The sequence below is a fragment of the Saccostrea cucullata genome, unplaced genomic scaffold (genome assembly GCF_032062105.1).
Source record: "Saccostrea cucullata isolate Sc308-1 unplaced genomic scaffold, CSIRO_AGI_Scuc_v1 ctg2074, whole genome shotgun sequence".
In the NCBI taxonomy this organism is placed as follows: domain Eukaryota; kingdom Metazoa; phylum Mollusca; class Bivalvia; order Ostreida; family Ostreidae; genus Saccostrea; species Saccostrea cuccullata.
The window spans coordinates 10,809-33,115 of NW_026938183.1; the positions used below are offsets into that span (position 1 = coordinate 10,809).

Sequence of the window (22,307 nt, forward strand, 5' to 3'; positions counted from 1 at the left end):
GAACTACGTTACGAATAATACGAAATTTACGCAAGCTGGTGAGGATTCTGGAATCTTTTGAGAGTATTTACTGAACATTATTCACGATGGGATGTTAATTTGAACGTTTTTAATCAAAATCTACGATTAGAAAGTAGCCAGGCATGCGCAGTAGGGGGGTTAGTTGTGCCTGGCATGACTAACCCCATTTACGCGTGCGCTAACTAACCCTGCTGAGACTGACAAAAAACTGACTAAGCCTTGACTTTAGGCAAAGTCCAAAAAATAAAATGCATGCAAAATAAAAAAAAAAGAACACCAGCACAAACATTTCAGAAACAAATAAAATGATTTAAAACAAGATAATTATAAAATAAATAGAAAAAAAACTTAAATTCTAAAATTATTAACTAAACTAAATTTTAATAGAAATGTCCATGTTAGTTGACTAAGTTAGTCAAATACTAAGACAATTTTCAATGGAAATTCTTGTTAGTTGACTAAGTTAGTCAAACTAATATTAACAATTTGAAGTGGAAATTCTTGTTAGTTGTCTAAGTTAGTCAAAAAATAACACAAAATGCAATAGAAATTCTTTTTAGTTGTCTAAGTTAGTCTAACTAAGGGATTTTTTCTTGAAAACCCCAAATTCCAATAATCAAAATAATTCCAATTTTAAATAATACACTGTTTTATATATAGCATTCAATTTTTTTTTTGGGGGGGGGGGGGGTGTAAGATCAGTTTTCACTTGATCATGTTGGTAGAATATTTTCCAAGTAAAGAGGATGGTCTCTACATGTATTTTCCAAAATGCCCCTCCCCCCTTCTCTGGCAAAAAAGTATTTTTTTGTTCAATGTTTAAATTGACTATACTAGTGCACAAATAACACAGTCCAAGCAGGTAAAAAAAAAATTATACCTCCAAACTTAAATAATTTTTGCAAGTTTTAGCAAGATTCATACCTATTACTTTCTCTAGTGTAACCTTACTAATTTTTTGATTAAAGAAATTGGATGTAAATACCCTTTTTATATTCCTTTTGTTCAACAATTGTCATGTCAGCCCAGGTGTGCTAATTGTGTTGGCATTTTTTTTTAAATGAATGGAATACAGATATATGAACTTATCTTTAAATTAGGCACTTGTTTAAATAAAGATTTCAATATGAAAGGATATCAATAGTAATTAAACATGTTAAAGTATGTAAAAATTAATAAATGTTTATAATTTTAAAGACATTATCATTTGTTTAAAACATAGGTAATCAAAGATTACGAAGCTCACCTCGACGAATGTTATTAGTTTTAGTAATGCAAATCTCACATCATATTTTCTTAATATTTAGTATTCATCCCAATAACAATATTCTTGCAAGTTGTGTTTAACCCCTTACATGGCATATACACATTTCTATGCGTGTAGCGTGAAAAACATGTATAGTGTAAACAAATATTCATAACTGTTAATACTGCAGATATCAAGGACTTCAAGTTCTTTTGGATTGATCTGTTCCCAAAACTTAAACCTGGTCTCTTGTATGGAAAATATAGGTCAGATCCAGCATCCGAAGCAAGTCTGATAGTGTCCATCCTTAGATGCATTATCCATGCAAGTTTGGTTTAGCTAGGGCTTATAGTTACTTGGGATTGAAAATGTAGGTCAGATCCAGCATCCGAAGCTAGTCTGGTAGTGTACATCCCTAGATACATCATCCATGCAAGTTTGGTTTAGCTAGGGCTTATAGTTACTTGGGAATGAAAATGTAGGTCAGATCCAGCATCCGAAGCAAGTCTGGTAGTGTCCATCCCTAGATGCATCATCCATGCAAGTTTGGTCCAGGTTGGACTTATAGTTCCTTGGGAATAGACCTGCTCCAAAAACTTTAACCTGGTCACTCAACTGGAAAATGTAGGTCTGATCCAGCATCCGAAGCAAGTTTTGTAGTGTCCTTTCCTAGATGCATCATCCATGCAAGTTTGGTCCAGGTTGGGCTTATAATTCCTTGGGAATAGACCTGCTCCAAAAACTTTAACCTGGTCACTCATCTGGAAAATGTTGGTCAGATCCAGCATCCGAAGCAAGTCTGGTAGTGTACATCCCTAGATGCATCATCCTTGCAAGTTTGGTCCGGGTGGGCTTATAATTCCTTGGGAATGGACCTGCTCCAAAAACTTTAACCTGCTCCAAAAACTTTAACCTGGTCACTCATCTAGAAAATGTAGGTCAGATCCAGCATCCGAAGCAAGTCTGGTAGTGTACATCCCTAGATGCATCATCCATGCAAATTTGGTCCCGGTAGGGCTTATAGTTCCTTGGGAATGGACCTGCTCCAAAAACTTTAACCTGCTCCAAAAACTTTAACCTGGTCACTCATCTAGAAAATGTAGGTCAGATCCAGCATCCGAAGCAAGTCTGGTAGTGTACATCCCTAGATGCATCATCCATGCAAATTTGGTCCCGGTAGGGCTTATAGTTCCTTGGGAATGGACCTGCTCCAAAAACTTTAACCTGCTCCAAAAACTTTAACCTCGTCACTCATCTAGAAAATGTAGGTCAGATCCAGCATCCAAAGCAAGTCTGGTAGTGTACATCCCTAGATGCATCATCCATGCAAGTTTGGTTTAGGTAGGGCTTATAGTTACTTGGGAATGGACTTGCTCCTAAAACTTTAACCTGGGACGCCAACGCCGGGGGTATAGCATAAGCTCATCTCGACTTCGTCGAGGTGAGCTAAAAAGTGCTTTTTGTAAATACCCTTTTTATCTTTATACCCTTTACCACTGCTTTGTGGAAAGGACTTATATAGGCAATGCCTGCTGTCCAATCCTTTTATGTTAATTCATAATAAAATATTGTTTAAATCAAAAAAGTGCTTTCAAGAGATCCTGTCGTGCGACACAAAGTGCCCTTTTGATTCCTTGATTACCATGCCCTTTTTAGGGTCTAGATTAAACACTATTTATCCATGCAGGAACACAGTATTTTGTGACATTATTTAATTTTTATGCACCAATCTGCATTAATGTAGGAATGCTGATGCATATTTACTACAAAAAAATGGGAATTTTTCCAAGTCCAAAAGGGCATAGCTCTGTCAAAAATGGTGTGATTGTACATGTACCCAAAACAGAACTTGCCCAAGATAGTCATCTGATAAATCTGTGTACCAAATTTCATATGTGCAACTTCTGCAAAGAAAATGTAAGGAAACTGCAAATAATTGGAATTTTTTCTTAGTCCAAGGGGCATAACTCTGTCAAAAATGGTGCAATGGTACCCAAAACTTAATTTAATCTAGATATTCATTTGATAAATCTGTATACTAAATTTCTTCTCAGTATGTGCAATGGTTGTGAAGAAAATGAACAGAAACTGCAAATAATTGGAATTTTTCCAAGTCCAAGGGGCATAACTCTGTCAAAAATGGTGCGATCATATCCAAAATAAAATTTGACCTAGATATTACTCTGATAAATCTGTACCCTAAATTTCATTTCAGTATGTGCAACGGTTGCAAATGAAATGAATGGAAACTGCAAATAATTAAAATTTTTCTAAGTTCATGGGGCATAACTCTGTCAAAAATGGTGCGATCGTACCCATAACAAAATTTGACCTAGATATTCATGTGATATATCTGTATACTAAATTTCATTTCAGTATGTGCAGCGGTTGCGAAGAAAATGAATGGAAACTAAGTGGACCGACGGACCGATCGACAGACAGCAGCAAAGCAATATGCCCTCCCTTCTTCAAAGGGGGGCATAAAAAATCACTTACTTTTATAGGGTCAAACTTTTGTGGTTTTGAGGAAAAAAATATTTATTCAAGAAAATTCAATTTCATGGGTTTACTTATTTTTTTACTGTTATTTAGAGTTCTAACATTTCTTGGTTGACATGCATAAATTCTAAGGTCTGTTCATACCACAGAAAGCAACAAGCATTATAAAAACCTATATGTACAGCAAAACTCAGTTATAACAAAGTTCCTGGGACCTTTGAAATTACTTCGCTATATCCATAATTCGTTATAACCGTAAAAGAAATTCATTAAATTTATACAGCGTGGGATCAAAAATGACTTCGCTATATCCGTGAATTCGCAATATCCGTGTTCGTACTAAAGGAGTTTAACTGTACTATGAATTCCTTTGGTTGTGGATGACCTTACCCTGATTGGTCTGGGAATATCAGGCTCCCTATACCTCATATAAATCTGTCCTGCAAACACCATGGTCAGGACAGAAGCAAATCCAAATCCCTCCATCTCGATCAGAAAAAAGATATCTTTGGACGAGACATATAGCATCGTCAAAAGAAGCTGTAAGAAAGAAATATGTCTCAGCATTAATGAATCTGAATTAAGAATTCAAATATTATTTAAATGATATTTCTAACAATTAATGAAAGAAAGTTATTCAAAATCAGATAGATCCTATCTTATTCTATCTTATAAATCCTAGCAGATAATACATACACATTGTTACAGTAAATACATAGATCCACACTATGTCTGATGCTAAGTAAGTCAACTCTACATACAAGTATACAAGACAAGAACTAAAAACAAGAGGCCCATGGGCCACATCGCTCACCTGAGCACCAAGGGTAGGACTAGTATAAAATGGCTTTTTATTGTAAAGTTTAAATCCAAAAGTAGTCCCATGACCAATCATGGATTTGCTATTTTTTAGAAAATGATTGAGAAGAAGATTTTTAAAGAATTTTCCTATATATTTCTATGTAAAACTTTGGTCGGCCATTTTGACCCCGCTCTACCCCCAGGACTCATGATTTGAACAAAATTGAATCTACACTACCTGAGCATGTTTCCATATAAATATGATGAATTATGGCTTTGTCATTCTTGAGAAGAAGATTTTTAAAGAATTTTCCTATATATTTCTATGTAAAACTTTGGTTGGCCATTTTGCCCCCGCCCTTACCCGGGGGTCATGATTTGAACAAACTTGAATCTACACTACATGAGCATGCTCCCATATAAATATGATGAATTATGGCTTTGTCATTCTTGAGAAGAAGATTTTTTAAGAATTTTCCTATATATTTCTATGTAAAACTTTGGTCAGCCATTTTGGCCCCGCCCTACCCCCCCGGGGTCTTGATTTGAACAAACTTGAATCTACACTACCTGAGGATGTTTCCCCATAAGTTTCATCTTTCCTGGCACAGTGGTTCTTGAGAAGATGATTTTTAAAATATACCACTAAATTTTCATTAATTCCCAATTATCTCCCCTTGAATAAGGGCGTGACCCTTCATTTGAACAAACTTGAATCCCCTTCACCCAAGGATACTTTGTGGCAAGTTTAGTTGAAATTGGCCCAGCGGTTCTTGAGAAGAAGTCGAAAATGTGAAAAGTTTACAGACAGACAGACGGACGGACAGACAGACGGACAGACGGACGCCGGACAAAATGTGATCAGAAAAGCTCACTTGAGCCTTCGGCTCAGGTGAGCTAAAAATTGACTTTTGTGGTGGGAGGTTTTACATGCTATGCAAATATGATAAACATTTGGGATTGACTGACTTCTCTCAAACAAACATTAGTTAGAAACTTTCTTTTTTTAAAAAAATATTTATTCTAAATAAACAACAGCACTAAATTTCCATCATTTTTCAAATCCTGGTAATATTATACAGAGAATGATAATTTAATTAAGGAATTAAGCTTATTTCAACTTTTGTTATACTATATAACATAACTTGGGGCAGTTTACGCTTTGTAAACCGCAAAGCGGTTTATAAAAAAGCATAAACTGCCCCAAGTTATGTTATATCATACATATCATAAGTTGAAATAAGCTTCATTCCTTTTTCATGTAATTCAATTTCGGTGTAGAAAATGAGACAAATTTTCCTCTGGAAAAGGGCTACAAATTTAGCATATACTGTAAACGTATTATATTTGGCTGTGTATTCTTCTTAGCAGCTTTGGCAGAACGCAGCAACCGCTAAATCAAGTACAACGCTAAATGTCTTTCACATATACACATAAATAAGACAAGAGGCCCATGGGCCTTATAGGTCACCTGAGCATCATGCAACAACTTTACAAAGATCGACTCTGGTTCATGTTTTAAACTAGACGTCATGGCATTCACAATTTTGAAAGACGCACCATTGCTAATCATAACTAAACACTTAGCATGTTTAGTTTGGTTACTTAATACCCATAGACAGAGTAGGGGAACAAAAAAATGCATTCTACTAATCACGCAAGTGAGTTAAGGCTAAATATAGAGGTTTTTATGCAAAATATCTAATTAAATTCCATAATTGCTCTACCTACCGCACAGAAAATGTTAAGACTTGTTTTCTTATACATTACCCACGACATGCAATATCCAGTGTACAATGACGTCATATTATGACGTCATATCTACTACACAAGTTTATGCCACATACCACACACAAGGTATGAAAAGACGCAGGATATTCCAAGGATTTACGATATTGCTGCACAAATGTCGGCGCTGCAACTGTGAAGTTACTATCCGTGCAGTTTTAAGTTTAAACAGGGTAAAAATTCACAGTCCCGTGTAAGTTTCCAAAAATTTTTTTCGATTGAGAAAGTCCATAGGATTTGTGCAGCAATTTTATTAATTTTAATGATATTCTCCTTAATATCATACATTGTTTATTTAAAATTAGATAGGACATGCCCTTGCGCCGACGTGATTTTGTTGATATGATTTATTACCTTGAATGGGATAGAACAATGACGTCATAATATGACGTCATAATGCGCACTTGCATTAATAAACTGTGGGTACTTAGTATGTATAAGAAAATTTGAACTTTTGTACATAAAATATACAATTTATGAATTTTTAAGATTATCATATCAAATAATTCATTACCACACACGAACCCCTGACCCTTGGTCCACACATTTCACAATTTTGGAAAAGGCACCCTTGCTTATCAAAAATATTTGATTGATACAAAGGAGAAGATTTCAATCAAATAATTCATTTTCATAAGTAGAACCCCCCCCCCCGGTCCAGGGCCATTGAAATTCACAATTCAGGAAGAATGGCCCTTGCTCATCAAAGCTATATAGGTAGTTCATCTGCTTAATACCCAGGAGCAGAGAAGAAGATTTTCAAACAATTTCTGCATTTTCTCTATATAACCAATAGAGCCCTGTCCTAACAACAGAAAGCCTGACCCTCGGGTCATAAAATTCACAAAGGTTTTCTTCCACATCATAACTATGTACTTCGTTAGTTTATTTAATACCCAGGAACAGAGAAGAAGATTTTTAAAGAAATAATGTATTTTCACTATATAATCAATAAAGCCCCACCCTAACACCAGAACCCCTGACCCTGGGGCCATAAAAATTCAAAATTTTGGAAGAAGCATTCTTGCTCATCATAACTATATACTTAGTTAGTTTATTTAATACTCAGGAGCAGAGAAGATTTTCAAAGAATTAATGTATTTTCACTATATAATCAATAGAGCCCCACCCTAACACCAGAACCCCTGACCCTGGGGCCATGAAATTCACAATTTTGGAAGAAGCATTCTTGTTCATCATAACTGTATACTTAGTTAATTCACTGAATACCCAGCAGCAGAGAAGAAGATTTTCAAACAATTTCTGCATTTTCTCTATATAATCAATAGATCCCGCCCTAACACCAGAACCCCTGACCCTGGGGCCATGAAAGATGTTCTAAGAATTCATGTATTTTCACTACATAATCAATAGAGCCCCGCCCTAGCACTAGAACCCCTGAACCTGGGGCCATAAAATTCACAATTTTGGAAGAAGCATTCTTGCTCATCATAACTATATACTTAGTTAATTCGTTGAATACCCAGCAGCAGAGAAGAAGATTTTCAAAGAATTAATGTATTTTCACTATAATCATTAGAGCCCCTCCCTAACACCAGAACCCCTGACCTTGGGGCCATAAAATTCACAATTTTGGAAGAGACATTCTTGCTCATCATAACTATATACTTAGTTAGTTTGTTGAATACCCAGGAGCAGAGAAGAAGATTTTCAAACAAATTCTGCATTTTCTCTATATAATCAATAGAGCCCCACCCTAACACCAGAACCCCTGACCCTGGGGCCATGAAAGATGTTCTAAGAATTCATGTATTTTCACTACATAATCAATAGAGCCCCGCCCTAGCACTAGAACCCCTGACCCTGGGGCCATGAATTTCAAAATTTTGGTAGAGGACTCAATGGTCATTACATTCATGCTAACAGTTTGACTGCTTGATGTCCAGGAGAAAAGAAGAAGATTTTTAAAGATTGCACTAATTTTAGTGGTTTTGGCCCCACCCCTCAGACCCCAGGGGGGCAGGGACCATGAAATTCACAATTTTTGTTCCCCTTTACCCATAGATGCTTTATGTAAAATTTGGTGGAAATTGGTTGAGTGGTTGCAGAGAAGAAGCTGAAAATGTTCAAATGTTAACACACGACGAACGACGACGGACGAAAACAGATAGCAATAGGTCACCTGAGTTTACTCAGGTGACCTAAAAATGAGGAAATGCGCTAAATCAAATCTTCGCTTACTTATTCAAAAGTCAATTTCCGCAAAATATCGTACACACTAAATATACTACGTTTACAGTATTTTAAAAGTAATGTCAAGCAGAGTAATACATTTTTGACGTAACTCATTGTGACGTAGGCAAGTTATTTTATACAAAATGAATTAAATCTTCTGTAAATCACCTTTTATTCATGACAACTTCATTTCGCGATTTACAAGGATAAACTAGTTCGCAACGATTAATTTTGCAATCAAGCCTTTTTGGATCTGTTATTAATAGACACATAAACTTTAAGAACCAGCTCGCAGAATAAATATTCACCATGACAAGGCTCTCACGAATTTTGGAATATTTCTCACATGCAAGTTTTAACATTATAATAAAAATATTACTTTCCGATTGATATGGATTTTTGCATGTTGGTCTGATATAGCTAGGTTTTCGGGCCATCATTGATACAAACCTATTTAGTTAGTAGTGTCACTCATAACACACAATGTGAAATCAGAGTATCTACCACTAAGCACTTGACAAATGTTTGGTCGCAGGATTTGTTTAATGGAAAAGAGGTGAACATTTGTGAAACAAATAAGATGGGATAGGAAAGAAAGGGGTTTCTTGAGTGACAAAGTGGGATAAGCAGATATATGAAGTAGGTGATCACTAGTTTCTCCTGAATAATAACGGTCAAAAAGCTGTCCAATACATGTGAATATAGGGCTCAACATCAATGTCCATCCATGTTTAATTCTCTACTCATAAGTTTGATTGTATCATGTCCTTATAAATTAAAGGTCTTTTCACAGTGAAAACCCTAGAACCAGCCATTCAAAAATTATAGTCAAGATTAAAGTCAATAAAGGAATGAAGCTTATTTCAACTTATGTTATATGATAAAATTGTAACTTGGGGCAGTTTATGCTTTATAAACTGCAAAGCCGTTTATAAACAAGAGGCCCAAGGGCCTTGAATCGCTCTTCTGATAAATTGTAAAATCTATCACTTCTATTAGAAGCCTCCAACTCTATTAGTATCATAAGACCCAAAATGCATCAACTTACAAAGTTTGATAATATTTAGCCAATTATGAAATACCATAAGTAGGTCACAGTGACCTACCTTTTGATTGAAATTTTCTGAGGACTCAAGATACATTAATTGACAAAGACTGATGCTGATGATTCTAATTAAATAAGTACCTGAGATATTCAAAAGTAGGTCATCATGACCTACTTTTGGTCAACATTCTCTGAAAACCCAAGATGCATCATCCAACAAAGTTTGATGATTCTAAGCCGATTAGTACCAGAGATATTAAATATAGCCATCAAATGTCAAAAGTAGGTCACGGTGACCTACTTTTGGTCGATGTTATCCAAAAACCCAAGATGCCTAAACTGACAAAATTTTATAATTCTAAGCCAATAAGTATCTGAGATTTTCAAAAGTAGGTCACCTTGACCTACTTTTTGGTTGACATTCTCCGAAAACCCAAGAATGCCTCAACTGACAAAGTTTGATGATTCTTAGCCAATAAGTGCCTGAGATACTTAAATATAGCCATAAAATGTCAAAAGTAGGTCACTGTGACCTACTTTTTGGTCGACAATCTCAAAAACCCAAGATGCATCAACTGACAAAGTTTGACGATTTTAGGTCTATAAGTACCAGAGATATATAATTATAGCCACAAAATGTCAAAAGTAGGTCACCATGACCTACTTTTTGGTTGTCACTCTCCGAAAACCCAAGATGCATCAACTCACAAAGTTTGATGATTTTAAGCCAATAAGTACCTGAGATACTTAAATATAGCCATAAAATGTCAAAAGTAGGTCTTCGTGACCTACTTTTTCATCGTCACTCTCCGAAAACCAAATATGTATCCACTCACAAAGTTTGATGCTTTTAAGCCAATAAATACCTAAGATACTTAAATATAGCCATAAAATGTCGAAAGTAGGTCATCGTGATCCACATTTTGGTCAACATTTTTTAAACACCCAAGATGCATCTACTGACCAAAGTTTGATGATCATAGGTCTGAAGGTAATCAAAATATGCGTTTTAAACAATTTGAAAACAAATGTCAGCAAAATTCAAAAAGTAGGTCACAGTGACCTACTTTTTCATAAATATGTTTTAAGGTCCCAAGATGCATCAAAGTACAAGATTTGATGATTCTAAACCTCCCAGTGTCTGAAATAATGGGATTTAATGTTTTTAAAAGGATAAGTCATAAAGTTCAAAAAGTAGGTCATGGTGACCTACTTTTAAGTTGACATTGTTTGAGGACCCAAGATACATCAACTGACAAAGTTTGATGATCATAGGCCTTAAAGTGTCCAAAATATGCCTTCAAATCAATTTGAAAACAAATCCCCGCAAAATTTTAAAAGTAGGTCACTGTGACCTACTTTTGAGTTTACATGATGTGAAGTCGTAAGATGCATCAACTTACAAGATTTGATGATCCTAGTCCTTATAGTAAGCAAAATATACACGTTTTTATTAATTGTAAATTTAGGTCAACTTTGAAGTGACCTTGAGACCACGCCCTTTGCCCCAGGGTAATTCCCCGTGCAAATTTTAATCTTCGACATATCCTGATCCTTGTATGTAAGTTTGGTGAAAATCTGCCTGGTGGTTATGGAGAAGAAGATTTTTTAGCAACCAGTACTTTTGGTTTTGTTTTCCTGATTATCTCTCCCTGTTTAAGGGTCCTAACCCTTATTTTAGTATAAATGGTAGTCCTTGGGCCAAGGATACCTTGTAGCAAATTTGGTACTGATTGGCCAAGGGGTTCTTGAGTTATGGCCCATATTCTAAAAAGTTTACGCACACCGCACAAATGGCCTTAGCATTAGCTCTTTGAGCCTTTGGCTCAGAAGAGCTAAAAAGCATACGTCATTGACATAAGTTGAAATAAGCATCATTCTTAATATTATTTAATTTCAGTGTAGACAATGAGACAATTTTTCCTCCAGAAAAAAGGCTTCAAATTGAACATATTTTAAAAGTAAGGTCAAGCGGAGTAATATATTTTTTTTTAGAAGTAAGGTCAAGCGGAGTAATATATATTTTTGACGTAACTCATTGAGACGTGGGCAACTTATGTTATATGAAATGTATTAAATCTTTTACCCAGTCAAATGAGGTGTTACAACTACCGGTAAATCTAATTAAAATTATATATTTGATAATCAAGGAAAAAAAAAATGATACATTATATTCCTGTATTACACATTCATTTCAAAAAAGCCTTTGAGATTTTACAACTCCCCACTGCCTATGATTAGAATCTAATACCTTGGTTATTCATACATAGCAAGTCTGGAAATGTCCATCCCCTACACCTACCATCCATGCCAATTTGCTAAAAGTATGGATAAAATTCACGCATGTGGAAAACAATAGCCTTATAGGTCAGATCTGAAGCAAGTGTGGTAGTTTTAATTAGGGCTGCAAAATAATATCAAGATTCTAGTATATTGAGATTCATTAACAAAAAAATATATTGTAATACAGTTTTCCAGTACCAATATACTGACAAACTCTTTGGGCTTTAGATTTCATAAATAAAATATTAAATTTAATATGTCAGAAACATTTTTAATCATTCCAAACAGTGCCAAATGGTAAAGTTGCTGTAAAATGACCATATTGTGTTCATTTTGTTCCAAAACTATAGTGAAATTAACTAAAACTGCTTTGTAACACTGTGTTAATAGAAACAGATGCAGGTTTATAAAATAGGAAAAAGAGAAATTTAAGTGTCTTTTAACATATTGCACTACAAATCACAATAAGATATTTCCAGCAGATACCCAGCCCTTAGTGCCAATCCCTAGATGTGCTGGTACTATATATATGCAAGTTTGGTATAGGTAGGGTTTGTAGCTACTTGGGAATGGACTTTCTCCATATACTTTAACCAGGATGCCTTCACTGAGGGTATAGCATAAGCTCATCTCGAATCCCTCTAGGTGATGAGCTAAAAACATGTAGTTAATCAAGAATTGACTGCAGGATATTTCAATGAAAAAATTTCAACAATTGAGAATATATCAAAATAAAGTTCCATATTCACATGTATTTTTTATGAATGTTGAGCCCTTTTATCTGAAATAGTATACAGATTTATACATTTATTATACTAAGCAGATATTACATCTTTTCTTCATGAGTGTTCTATAAACTCTTTTTAAACCTGTTTAGTTAAGTTCCTTTACGTGGCTGTACCCATGTTTTGCCAATCTGAAATACATCTAATGAAGTCCCTTTGTCATTAATGAATGCTTTATTTTGCATGATTTTCTTTTAGCATCATTATTATGAGATTGTTAATTTAAGGAAGGCCCACACTTTTACGGATCCGGTTCTAATTTTACACAAATAAAATAAAATATAAAAAAATTATGATTTTCACTTTTCTATTGATATAAATCTTTTTGATTGATTGAGAATGATTTAGCAAGTAAATATTTGTTTATTATAGTGTTATTGTGCATATGAAGCATATAATATACATTATTTATGGAAATTAAAACTTTGCATTCTGTCCATAAGACCTATATGTCATTTAGAACTTATCCAGACACAAAATTCTTAATTGCTTTTAAAGACCTAAATCTTTTTAATTTTCTTTTAAGCAAACTAACCTGAGATCTATTTTTATTGATTAAGAGCCTATATCATCCATTTAATTTCTATTATTTAAAAATTTTACATTGAATAATTGAAAAAATTGATATTTCAAAAATGGGGGGTTTACGTCTTCAAAAGACTGTTTTGTTAAAATTCTCTGGTCAATCATAATAAAGTAGATGTTTTTGTTAACATTAGATATAATTCTCAATAGTTTTAAAGAAAAAATGGCATCTAAACATATTGGATTTTAAGAATTATAAAAAATAAAGATATTTTGAGATTTTTTTCTGAAAGGCATGGACAGATTCAACACCGATTTGTTAATGTTTTGCAGTAAAAATTTCAAATTTTCTCTAGGTAAATGAATATTTTTGATCTTCATATGTTTTAACATAAATTTGATGTGATTTGGTGCATAACTAAGAGAAATATGATATCACACTTTTTTATGTGCAATTTTGGCTGTTGAGTTTTTAGAGGTATGTGTGCTGAGACATGTTGTATGAAAATCAATCTGCAAAGATATGTCTTTTAAGGGTGTTTTAGTAAGTTTAAGACTTGTTCAAAGTATTCAAATTGAAAAATTATCAGTTTGACAGAAAATTCTGAAAGTACGGACCTACCTTAATATTTACCAGTTTAGTCTTTAATATCTAAATGCTGAAATGTAGAATCTTTTGCTGTCTAACTGAATTTATCAATATTTTTTTATAATCTAGACTTTGATTTATAAATCTGGGAAAAAATATCAATATTTTGGTATATTGCAATACAACGACAAACAATATCATATCGCAATACATTTTTGTAATATCGATATACCAGCAAAATGCTTTGACTTAGGAATTTTATCATTAAATATAAGAACAAATGTAAGAAAGGTTTGTTATTAAGCCAAACAGTAAGAAGGAACTGTTTTATGGGTGTATTTCAAAACAGAAATTCAATAAAAACAACAATTTTTTTTCTTTTGCTTGCTTATCATAGTTATATATATTCTGTATGTAAATTAAAGTTAATTTAATAAGAAAATGCCATTTTAATAACATTAAAAATATTGCAATTCATATCGCCATACAGTTAAAATTATCGCAATATGAATTCATTGGCCAATACCCAGTCCTATTGATTTACTTAGGAATTCTGTTGCAACTTTCAGAATTTCAGATATGAATTGATTCCAGATTGCTAAATTTATATGAAAAAAAAAAAACATGATGATTCAATACAAAATCTTTTTTCCCTCCCAAGTTGAATGTCGGTAATAAAATTACAAAAGTATATAACTGTCTTGTTAGTAAAATAAAAAAAAATCTTCCAGAGCAGATCGTGTCACTCTTCAAACAACCTGCTTCTAGTTTAAGAGTAGGACTGAAAGTAGAAATACTTACAATGACAAGCAGGGAGGGTGAAGGTGTCATCCTTTTCACGTCAATCATTGACATAAATGTAGGAAACTGTTTATTCTGGGCTCCCACAAAAAACAACCTACAAACAGTAAAATGCTATCAGTGCATTTAAGGGTGGGAGTAGAACATGATATTATTAATTCAATAAATTATATCAAAAAGAAAATTCAATGTGGCAGGCATGTACTTTTTTTTCTTTGGAAGCAGGTGTTTTTTTTCTTTTTCTTGTCAGTTGATCAACAAAATGATATCAACTGATATTCTTACAGTTTTATTCTCTTATATTAATTTAATTATAAAATGTACTTAGCTTTAAATAATGTTATTTAAGTTAATAAATAAAAATTTCATATCAATAAGAAATATTTTGTGTCTCTCTATAGTAGCATATACCCAGTATGATAAGTGAAATAACTCAACTTTCTTTCCTCAACTTGAAAATAGGAAAGAAGATGGGCGGATTTGGCATGTGATCTGCAGGAATCATTTGTACGAAACATTTATGGTTTAAATGTCCATGATTTGGTTGGTGATCATAGCTGGTCAGAATTTACAAACACGTCCATAGGTTTTTTTTCTCATTTAGTTTGAAAGACCTTGTGAGATTGTAACCTTTATGTCTGTTTTTCGTAGGGGGTACTATAACATAGTAATGTTTCACAAAAAATAAACACCTAAAACATTTAATGCATAGATGCATGATACGTCTACATGTACATTATAGAATAGAAGATTGGAATTGATTTCGCTCGAGAACCAAACTGAACCAAAATTTATCTAAATTCAAAATTTTAATACATCAGAGCAAAAAACAAAACGACAAAATAAATGGTTGTTTGCATGAAAAAATATTAACACCCCATGCCAGGCTCAAACCAAAAACTTCTCACTTCAAGTGCACTGAACAGGTAGCCTTAATTACTGAGCTATCACCGCTAAGCAAGTACAGTAGATTTAACAAGAGGCCCATGGGCCACATCACTCACCTGAGAAGATTTAACCATTCTGTTCTTTACCAGATTTCCCCCTTGTAATACATAATGCATCCCCACCCTACCCCACTTATCATAATTTAGATATTTTAAAATCTACACGACTACCCCATGATCCTTCCATGTGCACATAAGTTTCAGCTTTTCTGGCCCAGTGGTTCTTGAGAAGAAGATTTTCAAAGATTTTCCAATATAATTATATTTCTATATAAAACTTTGATTCCCCATTGTGGCCCCGCCCTTCCCTCGGGGGTCATGATTTGAACAATTTAGAATCAACACTACCCCAGGATGCTTCCACATGAGTTTCAGCTTTTCTGGCCCAGTGGTTCTTGAGAAGAAGATTTTCAAGGATTTTTCCTATATATTTTTATGTAAAACTTTGATTCCCAATTCTGGCCCGCCCTTCCCCCGGGGGTCATGATTTGTACAATTTACAATCTATACTACCCCAGGATGCTTTCACATTAGTTTCAGCTCTTTTGGCCAAGTGGTTCTTGAGAAGAAGATTTTCAAAGATTTTTCCTATATATTTCTATGTAAAACTTAACCCTATTGTGGCCCCGCCCTTCCCCCAGGGGTCAAGATTTTACAATTTAGAATCTACACTACCCCAGAATGCTTCCACATAAGTTTCAGCTTTTCTGGCCAAGTGGTTCCTCAGAAGAAGATTTTCAAAGATTTTTCCTATATTTCTATATAAAACTTTGATTCCCCATTGTGGCCCCGCCCTTCCCCCGGGGGTCATGATTTGAACAATATAGAATCTACACTATACCAAGATGCTTCCACATAAGTTTCAGCTTTTCTGGCCCAGTGGTTCTTGAGAAGAAGATTTTCAAAGATTTTTCCTATATATTTCTATGTAAAACTTTGATTCCCCATTGTGGCCCCGCCCTTCCCCCGGGGGTCATGATTTGAATCGTTTAGAATCTACACTATACCAGGATGCTTCCACATAAGTTTCAGCTTTTCTGGCCCAGTGGTTCTTGAGAAGAAGATTTTCAAAGATTTTTCCTATATATTTCTATGTAAAACTTTGATTCCCCATTGTGGCCCCGCCCTTCCCCCGGGGGTCATGATTTGAACAATTTAGAATCTACACTATACCAAGATGCTTCCACATAAGTTTAAGCTTTTCTGGCCCAGTGGTTCTTGAGAAGAAGATTTTCAAAGATTTTTCCTATATATTTCTATGTAAAACTTTGATTCCCCATTGTGGCCCCGCCCTTCCCCCGGGGGTCATGATTTGAAGAATTTAGAATCTACACTACCTTAGGATGCTTCTACATAAGTTTCAGCTTTTCTGGCCCAGTGGTTCTTGAGAAGAAGATTTTTTAATGACCCCACCCTATTTTTGTCTTTTCTTGATTATCTCCCCTTGTGAGGAGACTTGGCCATTTATTTTAACAATTTAAATTCCCCTTCACCCAAGGATGCTTTGTACCAAGTTTAATAAAAATTGGCCTAGTTGTTCTTGAGAAGAAGTTGAAAATGTGAAAAGTTTACAGACGGACAGACAGACGGACGGACGGACGGACGATGGACAAAATGTGATCAGAAAAGCTCACTTGAGCCTTCGGCTCAGGTGAGCTAAAAAGGACAAAGAAGCACCACATTCATACATTTGAATTTTTTGGGGAAAAGTTCATTTTTCAGTGTCTCTGGGTTCTCTCTCCATTTTTTTTAAAAATATGTATTCGTTTCTTTGAATTAAAATACACACAAATAACGTTTCAAAATCATGGAGAGAAGACCCAGAGATAGAAAAATTTTAGAAAAACGTATTTAAAAATGTACCATTTTGTACCAAATGTCTGATCTGGCCAATTTTCAAGTTATTTTTTAGCAAAGCTCAATTTCGGGAAAATATTTTCCTTTCCTGTTGCACAGGAACCCGATAAATTAAAAGAAATGTTAAAATTTCATGTGATATATCGATAAAATTTTCACTTTTCAATTACGCCCAGATTCCTGCCGATTCACTTCCTTTACAGCTTGGTAGAGGGTTTGCAAAAAGAACCAAAATACATGTAGGGTATTAAAAATGGACAGTGACAGAAAGTGATTAGTATTAAAAAGGCATCAGAAACTCCTTGTATGGCCCTAATTATTATTATTTGTTTATTAATATTTGCTATGTTAAATATAATTACATGTACTATCATTTGAAGGAATAATAACTCATTCAGAATTACATGTAACTATATAAAAAGTTTCGTTATAATTATTAAAATAACTACTTTGAAAAATTCATTTATTCACAAATGAATGGATTAAACAAAATTTCAAGACTTCTACAATTAAGGATGAATTAAACTTATCAACTACCTGAGGAAAATTCCATATCAATTCAACAAATAGATTTGCTGCTCTTGAGCAGAAGATTATTTAAAGCTTTTCAAAAGATTTTTATCCAATTCATTCCCATTGTGGCTCAGCCCTACCCTAAGATTTGTGATTTGAACAAATTTGAATCCTCACTACCTGAGGATGATTCCATATCAATACATGTATGACTTACCATGGGTTTGCTGTTCTTGAGAAGATTTTTGAAGTTCTGTTCTTAATCTTATATATTCCTATGTAAAACTTTGATGACCCCCATTATGGCCTCATCCTACCCCTGGGGGTCATGATTTAAAAAAAAAATCTGAATACATCAGATATATAATTAAATAAGGTTTCCCATAAGATTTAACTTTTTTGGCACAGTGATTCTTGAGAAGATTTTTAAAATACACACATGTATACAACATTTTCACTAATTCTATATTATCTGCCCTTGACAGAGATAGTGGCCTTTCAATTGAAGAAACTCAAATCCTTTTCATACAAGGATGCTTCGTGGCAAGTTAGGTTGAAAATGGCCCAGTGGTTCTGGGGAAGAAGGCCAAAATATAATAAGTTTACACTTAAAGAAGTACATAGAGATGGACTAACAGACAAAAAGTGATCAGAAAAGCTCAGTTAAGCTTTCAGCTCAAGTGAGCTTAAGGTAGGATTCTTCTCACACAAAACTGTATTTCTTGTACAGTGTATTTAAAAATAAATATTTACATTTGTGGTATCTCTCTATTATATAAACATACGGGGAACAAATATCTTCAATTCTGTATGAAGTTTGTCTGAGGTCAGAGGTCAATACGTGACCTAATCACACGGCGCAATAATATCTACCGGTGCATAAATATAACCAGAAGTCTCTGTCGAGACTGAAGCTCTACTGGTTTGTACTTATAGCAAAGGAAGAGAAAAGTACTTAAGCAGTTGGAAATTGAAACTTTTCAAAAGCAATAAACAGAATAATGATCCTTGATTAAGTCTCTTTATGTTCTTAGTGCAGCCTACTTGCATGCCACATTTATATTATAATCAGACTAAAACTGTAGGAGGAGTAGCATTTTGAAAGAATTTCACAGAAATTTCTATTTTTAGTAACCACGGCAATACCGTTCATCAAAATCAAAAACCGATACACAGAATTATGTATCTTAGTGTAGTCTACTTGTGTGCCAAGTTACATTGAAATCAGACTAAAACTTAGTCTACTTGTGTGCCAAGTTATATTGAAATCAGACTAAAACTGTAGAAGGAGTAGCATTTTGAAAGAATTTCACAGAAATTTCTATTTTTAGTAACCACGGCAACATCGTTCATCAAAATCAAAAACCAATACACAGAATTGTGTATCTTAGTGTAGTCTACTTGTGTGCCAAGTTATATTGAAATCAGACTAAAACTGTAGAAGGAGTAGCATTTTGAAAGAATTTCACAGAAATTTCTATTTTTAGTAACCACGGCAACACCGTTCATCGAAATCAAAAACCGATATACAGAATTATGTATCTTAGTGTAGTCTACTTGTGTGCCAAGTTATATTGAAATCAGACTAAAACTGTAGAAGGAGTAGAATTTTGAAAGAATTTCACAGAAATTTCTATTTTTAGTAACCACGGCAACACCGTTCATCGAAATCAAAAACCGATACACAGAATTGTGTATCTTAGTGTAGTCTACTTGTGTGCCAAGTTATATTGAAATTAGACTAAAACTGTAGGAGGAGTAGCATTTTGAAAGAATTTCACAGAAATTTCTATTTTTAGTAACCACGGCAACACCGTTCATCGAAATCAAAAACCGATACACAGAATTATGTATCTTAGTGTATTCTACTTGTGTGCCAAGTTATATTGAAATCAGACTAAAACTGTAGGAGAAGTAGCATTTTGAAAGAATTTCACAGAAATTTCTATTTTTAGTAACCACGGCAACACCGTTCATCGAAATCAAAAACCAATACACAGAATTATGTATCTTAGTGTAGTCTACTTGTGTGCCAAGTTATATTGAAATCAGACCAAAACTGTAGGAGGAGTAGCATTTTGAAAAATTGTTTACAGACAGACAGACGGACAGACAGCTAGACAGACGGACGGACGCCGGACGCATTACTATCGCATAAGCTCTTCTGGTCTCTGACCAGTAGAGCTAAAAATGACTTTCTCTGCTTGCTTTTCATGTATAAAAACGAACAAAATATGCAAGTAAAATAATAATTATTTTATTTACAACCTTAACAAGTATTTCATACAGTTTTTTGGCTATCGATTTAACTTGTGTATACATGGAGAATATACCAATAGAAACTAGCTTTTGTTTACAAGTTTTATGTCACTTTTTTCAGCTGTACAGTTTATCCTTATTTTTTTGGAAGACTTTTAGTTAAATCTTCATGATAAACTAATTTTTTCAACAAATTCTACTCACGATACATGTGTAAATCTGTTGGAAAATATCAAAGCACTGCAATCACGCCACTAACAGCTGACAAACACTTTGGCGCTGTCGTAGTTCAATGTAAGCTTTCGCTAGTGTCCCCGTGTTTTGTTTACATCATTAATATGCCTTTAGTTATTGATATCGTAGGTTAAATGTTTTTGATCTTAAATACTTGATTGCAAATTAACTGGCATGGTCAAGTGTTTCCATTCATCGGATCATCCATCCCTTTCTGGCGACCGAAATTCCTCCAACTTTTTCTCATCGATCTTCGGACGTGTTTCTTGTGTCTTTTCAGCATTGATTATCAATTTTCACGAATAAAAATATTCCCAGACAACAATTTGTTCACTATTACTGATCACAAGTAGCCTTTCACAAAATAGTCACTTAGAAATAAAATCCTTAGCCTGGTAAATTCGAAGCATAACCGCCATTCAAGCCGATTTACACCTTGCGTCATTTTTCAAAATCTACGACGGACGGTTAGTGCAATAATTTATATTCAAAAGTATTCAACCGTCTGTCTCAAATGTATATATAAGTAATAAATAACAAGTTTATAAACTTCAATGGGAATTGAAGTGGGTCGGTAAGTGATCAAATCTTCTGAGAAGGCCTTCGGTCTTCACAGGATTTGATCATGTGACCGACCCACTTCAATTCCCATTGAAGTTTATAAACTTATTTATTTCTAAAATGAAATTTTCACAGAATCAAGAAGACAACATTACTAAGTGATGGTATCAGTTGGATTAGTTTTGACCGTTTAATATTGGAGTCAATGTCAGGTCAAAGTCATTACCTTTTCCCTGGTCATTAAGAATAAAAAATAACTGCATCCATTCATGAGATAGAGTCTTCTATTTCAAAAGATTTAATGTTTTTTTTTTGTTTTTTTTTTGCATAAAAAGATATTACATGTACCATATAGGGTCTATAAGATGATATTACCACAATTGACACAAAAAGTTGAACAAAAATTGTACAAAAACAAAAAGTTTTGACCATTTAGTAAAAGAATAAAAACACTTTCTACAGATTTTTGGCTCGTAACTGTACTTAGATTGGAAGCTTTTAAAAGCTAACATAATTGAAGTTTGTTTGGAAATTCATATTTATTTGAAATCTATTAAAACTTTAGTTTCTTATGATTAATTTAGCTAACATTTGAAAAATTCTTCTAGTATTTGATTTCGTTGTTCTATTAATATTTTGAGAGGCAGAAAAGAAGATATTTTCATACGCCACCATTCCACAAAAAACATAGTCCCAGCTAGTTTTCGAACACAATTTACCATAAAAATTTCTAAATAAAGTTGTACAATTGTGACAAGGAAAGAAAAATATGGTCTTTTAAATCTCTTTCACCTAAATATATAAGACAGATAAGCAAATATGTATTGAATATTTCATCTACTCAGAAACCAGAGAAGAATCCCACCTTAAAATCAGAAAAGCTAAAGATTTGTTTCAAAACACAAATCATCAAAATTTAACAGTGTATAATTTCCTACAAAGTATGAATTTTTAATTGAATTTAATCTTTCTAAAGTTACAAAGGGCCTTTAAACACATTAAGTTTCAATGGAAAAACTGGAAAAGAAGTTATTGCCTCACAAATTGCCTAGAAAATAGTGTTGGCAACGAGTATCTGGTTAACCGGTTAACCGTCGAACGATGCGAGTATCGGTTAGTAAAACTGCTATTCGGTTACTCGGATAAAAATACATTTTTCATAGTAAATACATAAAAAAAATAATTTTCTTGTTATTTGTAAATGTATATTGACACATTTCCCTAATTTAATTACCGTTAGGCTAGCGTTAGTGGTTCAGAAATAGGATCTATTTGTTTTGATTAGTTTAATTGATGACTTTAATTGCCAGGGGGTACACGTTTTGAAGACCTGAGTTATAAATACATCTGTACCTCA

The 22,307-nt window shown here is 33.9% G+C and overlaps 1 protein-coding gene across 4 annotated transcripts in view; it reads right to left on the reverse strand.

The window, feature by feature from the left end:
* Nucleotides 1-4,090: 4,090 nt before the first annotated feature.
* Nucleotides 4,091-22,307, reverse strand: part of LOC134249581 (large neutral amino acids transporter small subunit 1-like) — a 40,213-nt gene continuing 21,996 nt past the window's right edge. For all 4 annotated transcript variants that reach the window (XM_062731914.1, XM_062731917.1, XM_062731913.1 and 1 more), the window contains exons 8-9: nucleotides 14,580-14,676; nucleotides 4,091-4,306 (exon numbers count right to left, since the gene is read on the reverse strand). In XM_062731914.1, the coding sequence (XP_062587898.1) occupies nucleotides 4,106-4,306; nucleotides 14,580-14,676 (298 nt within the window). In that variant the 3' untranslated portion in view covers nucleotides 4,091-4,105. The remainder of the gene's footprint in view (nucleotides 4,307-14,579; nucleotides 14,677-22,307) is intronic.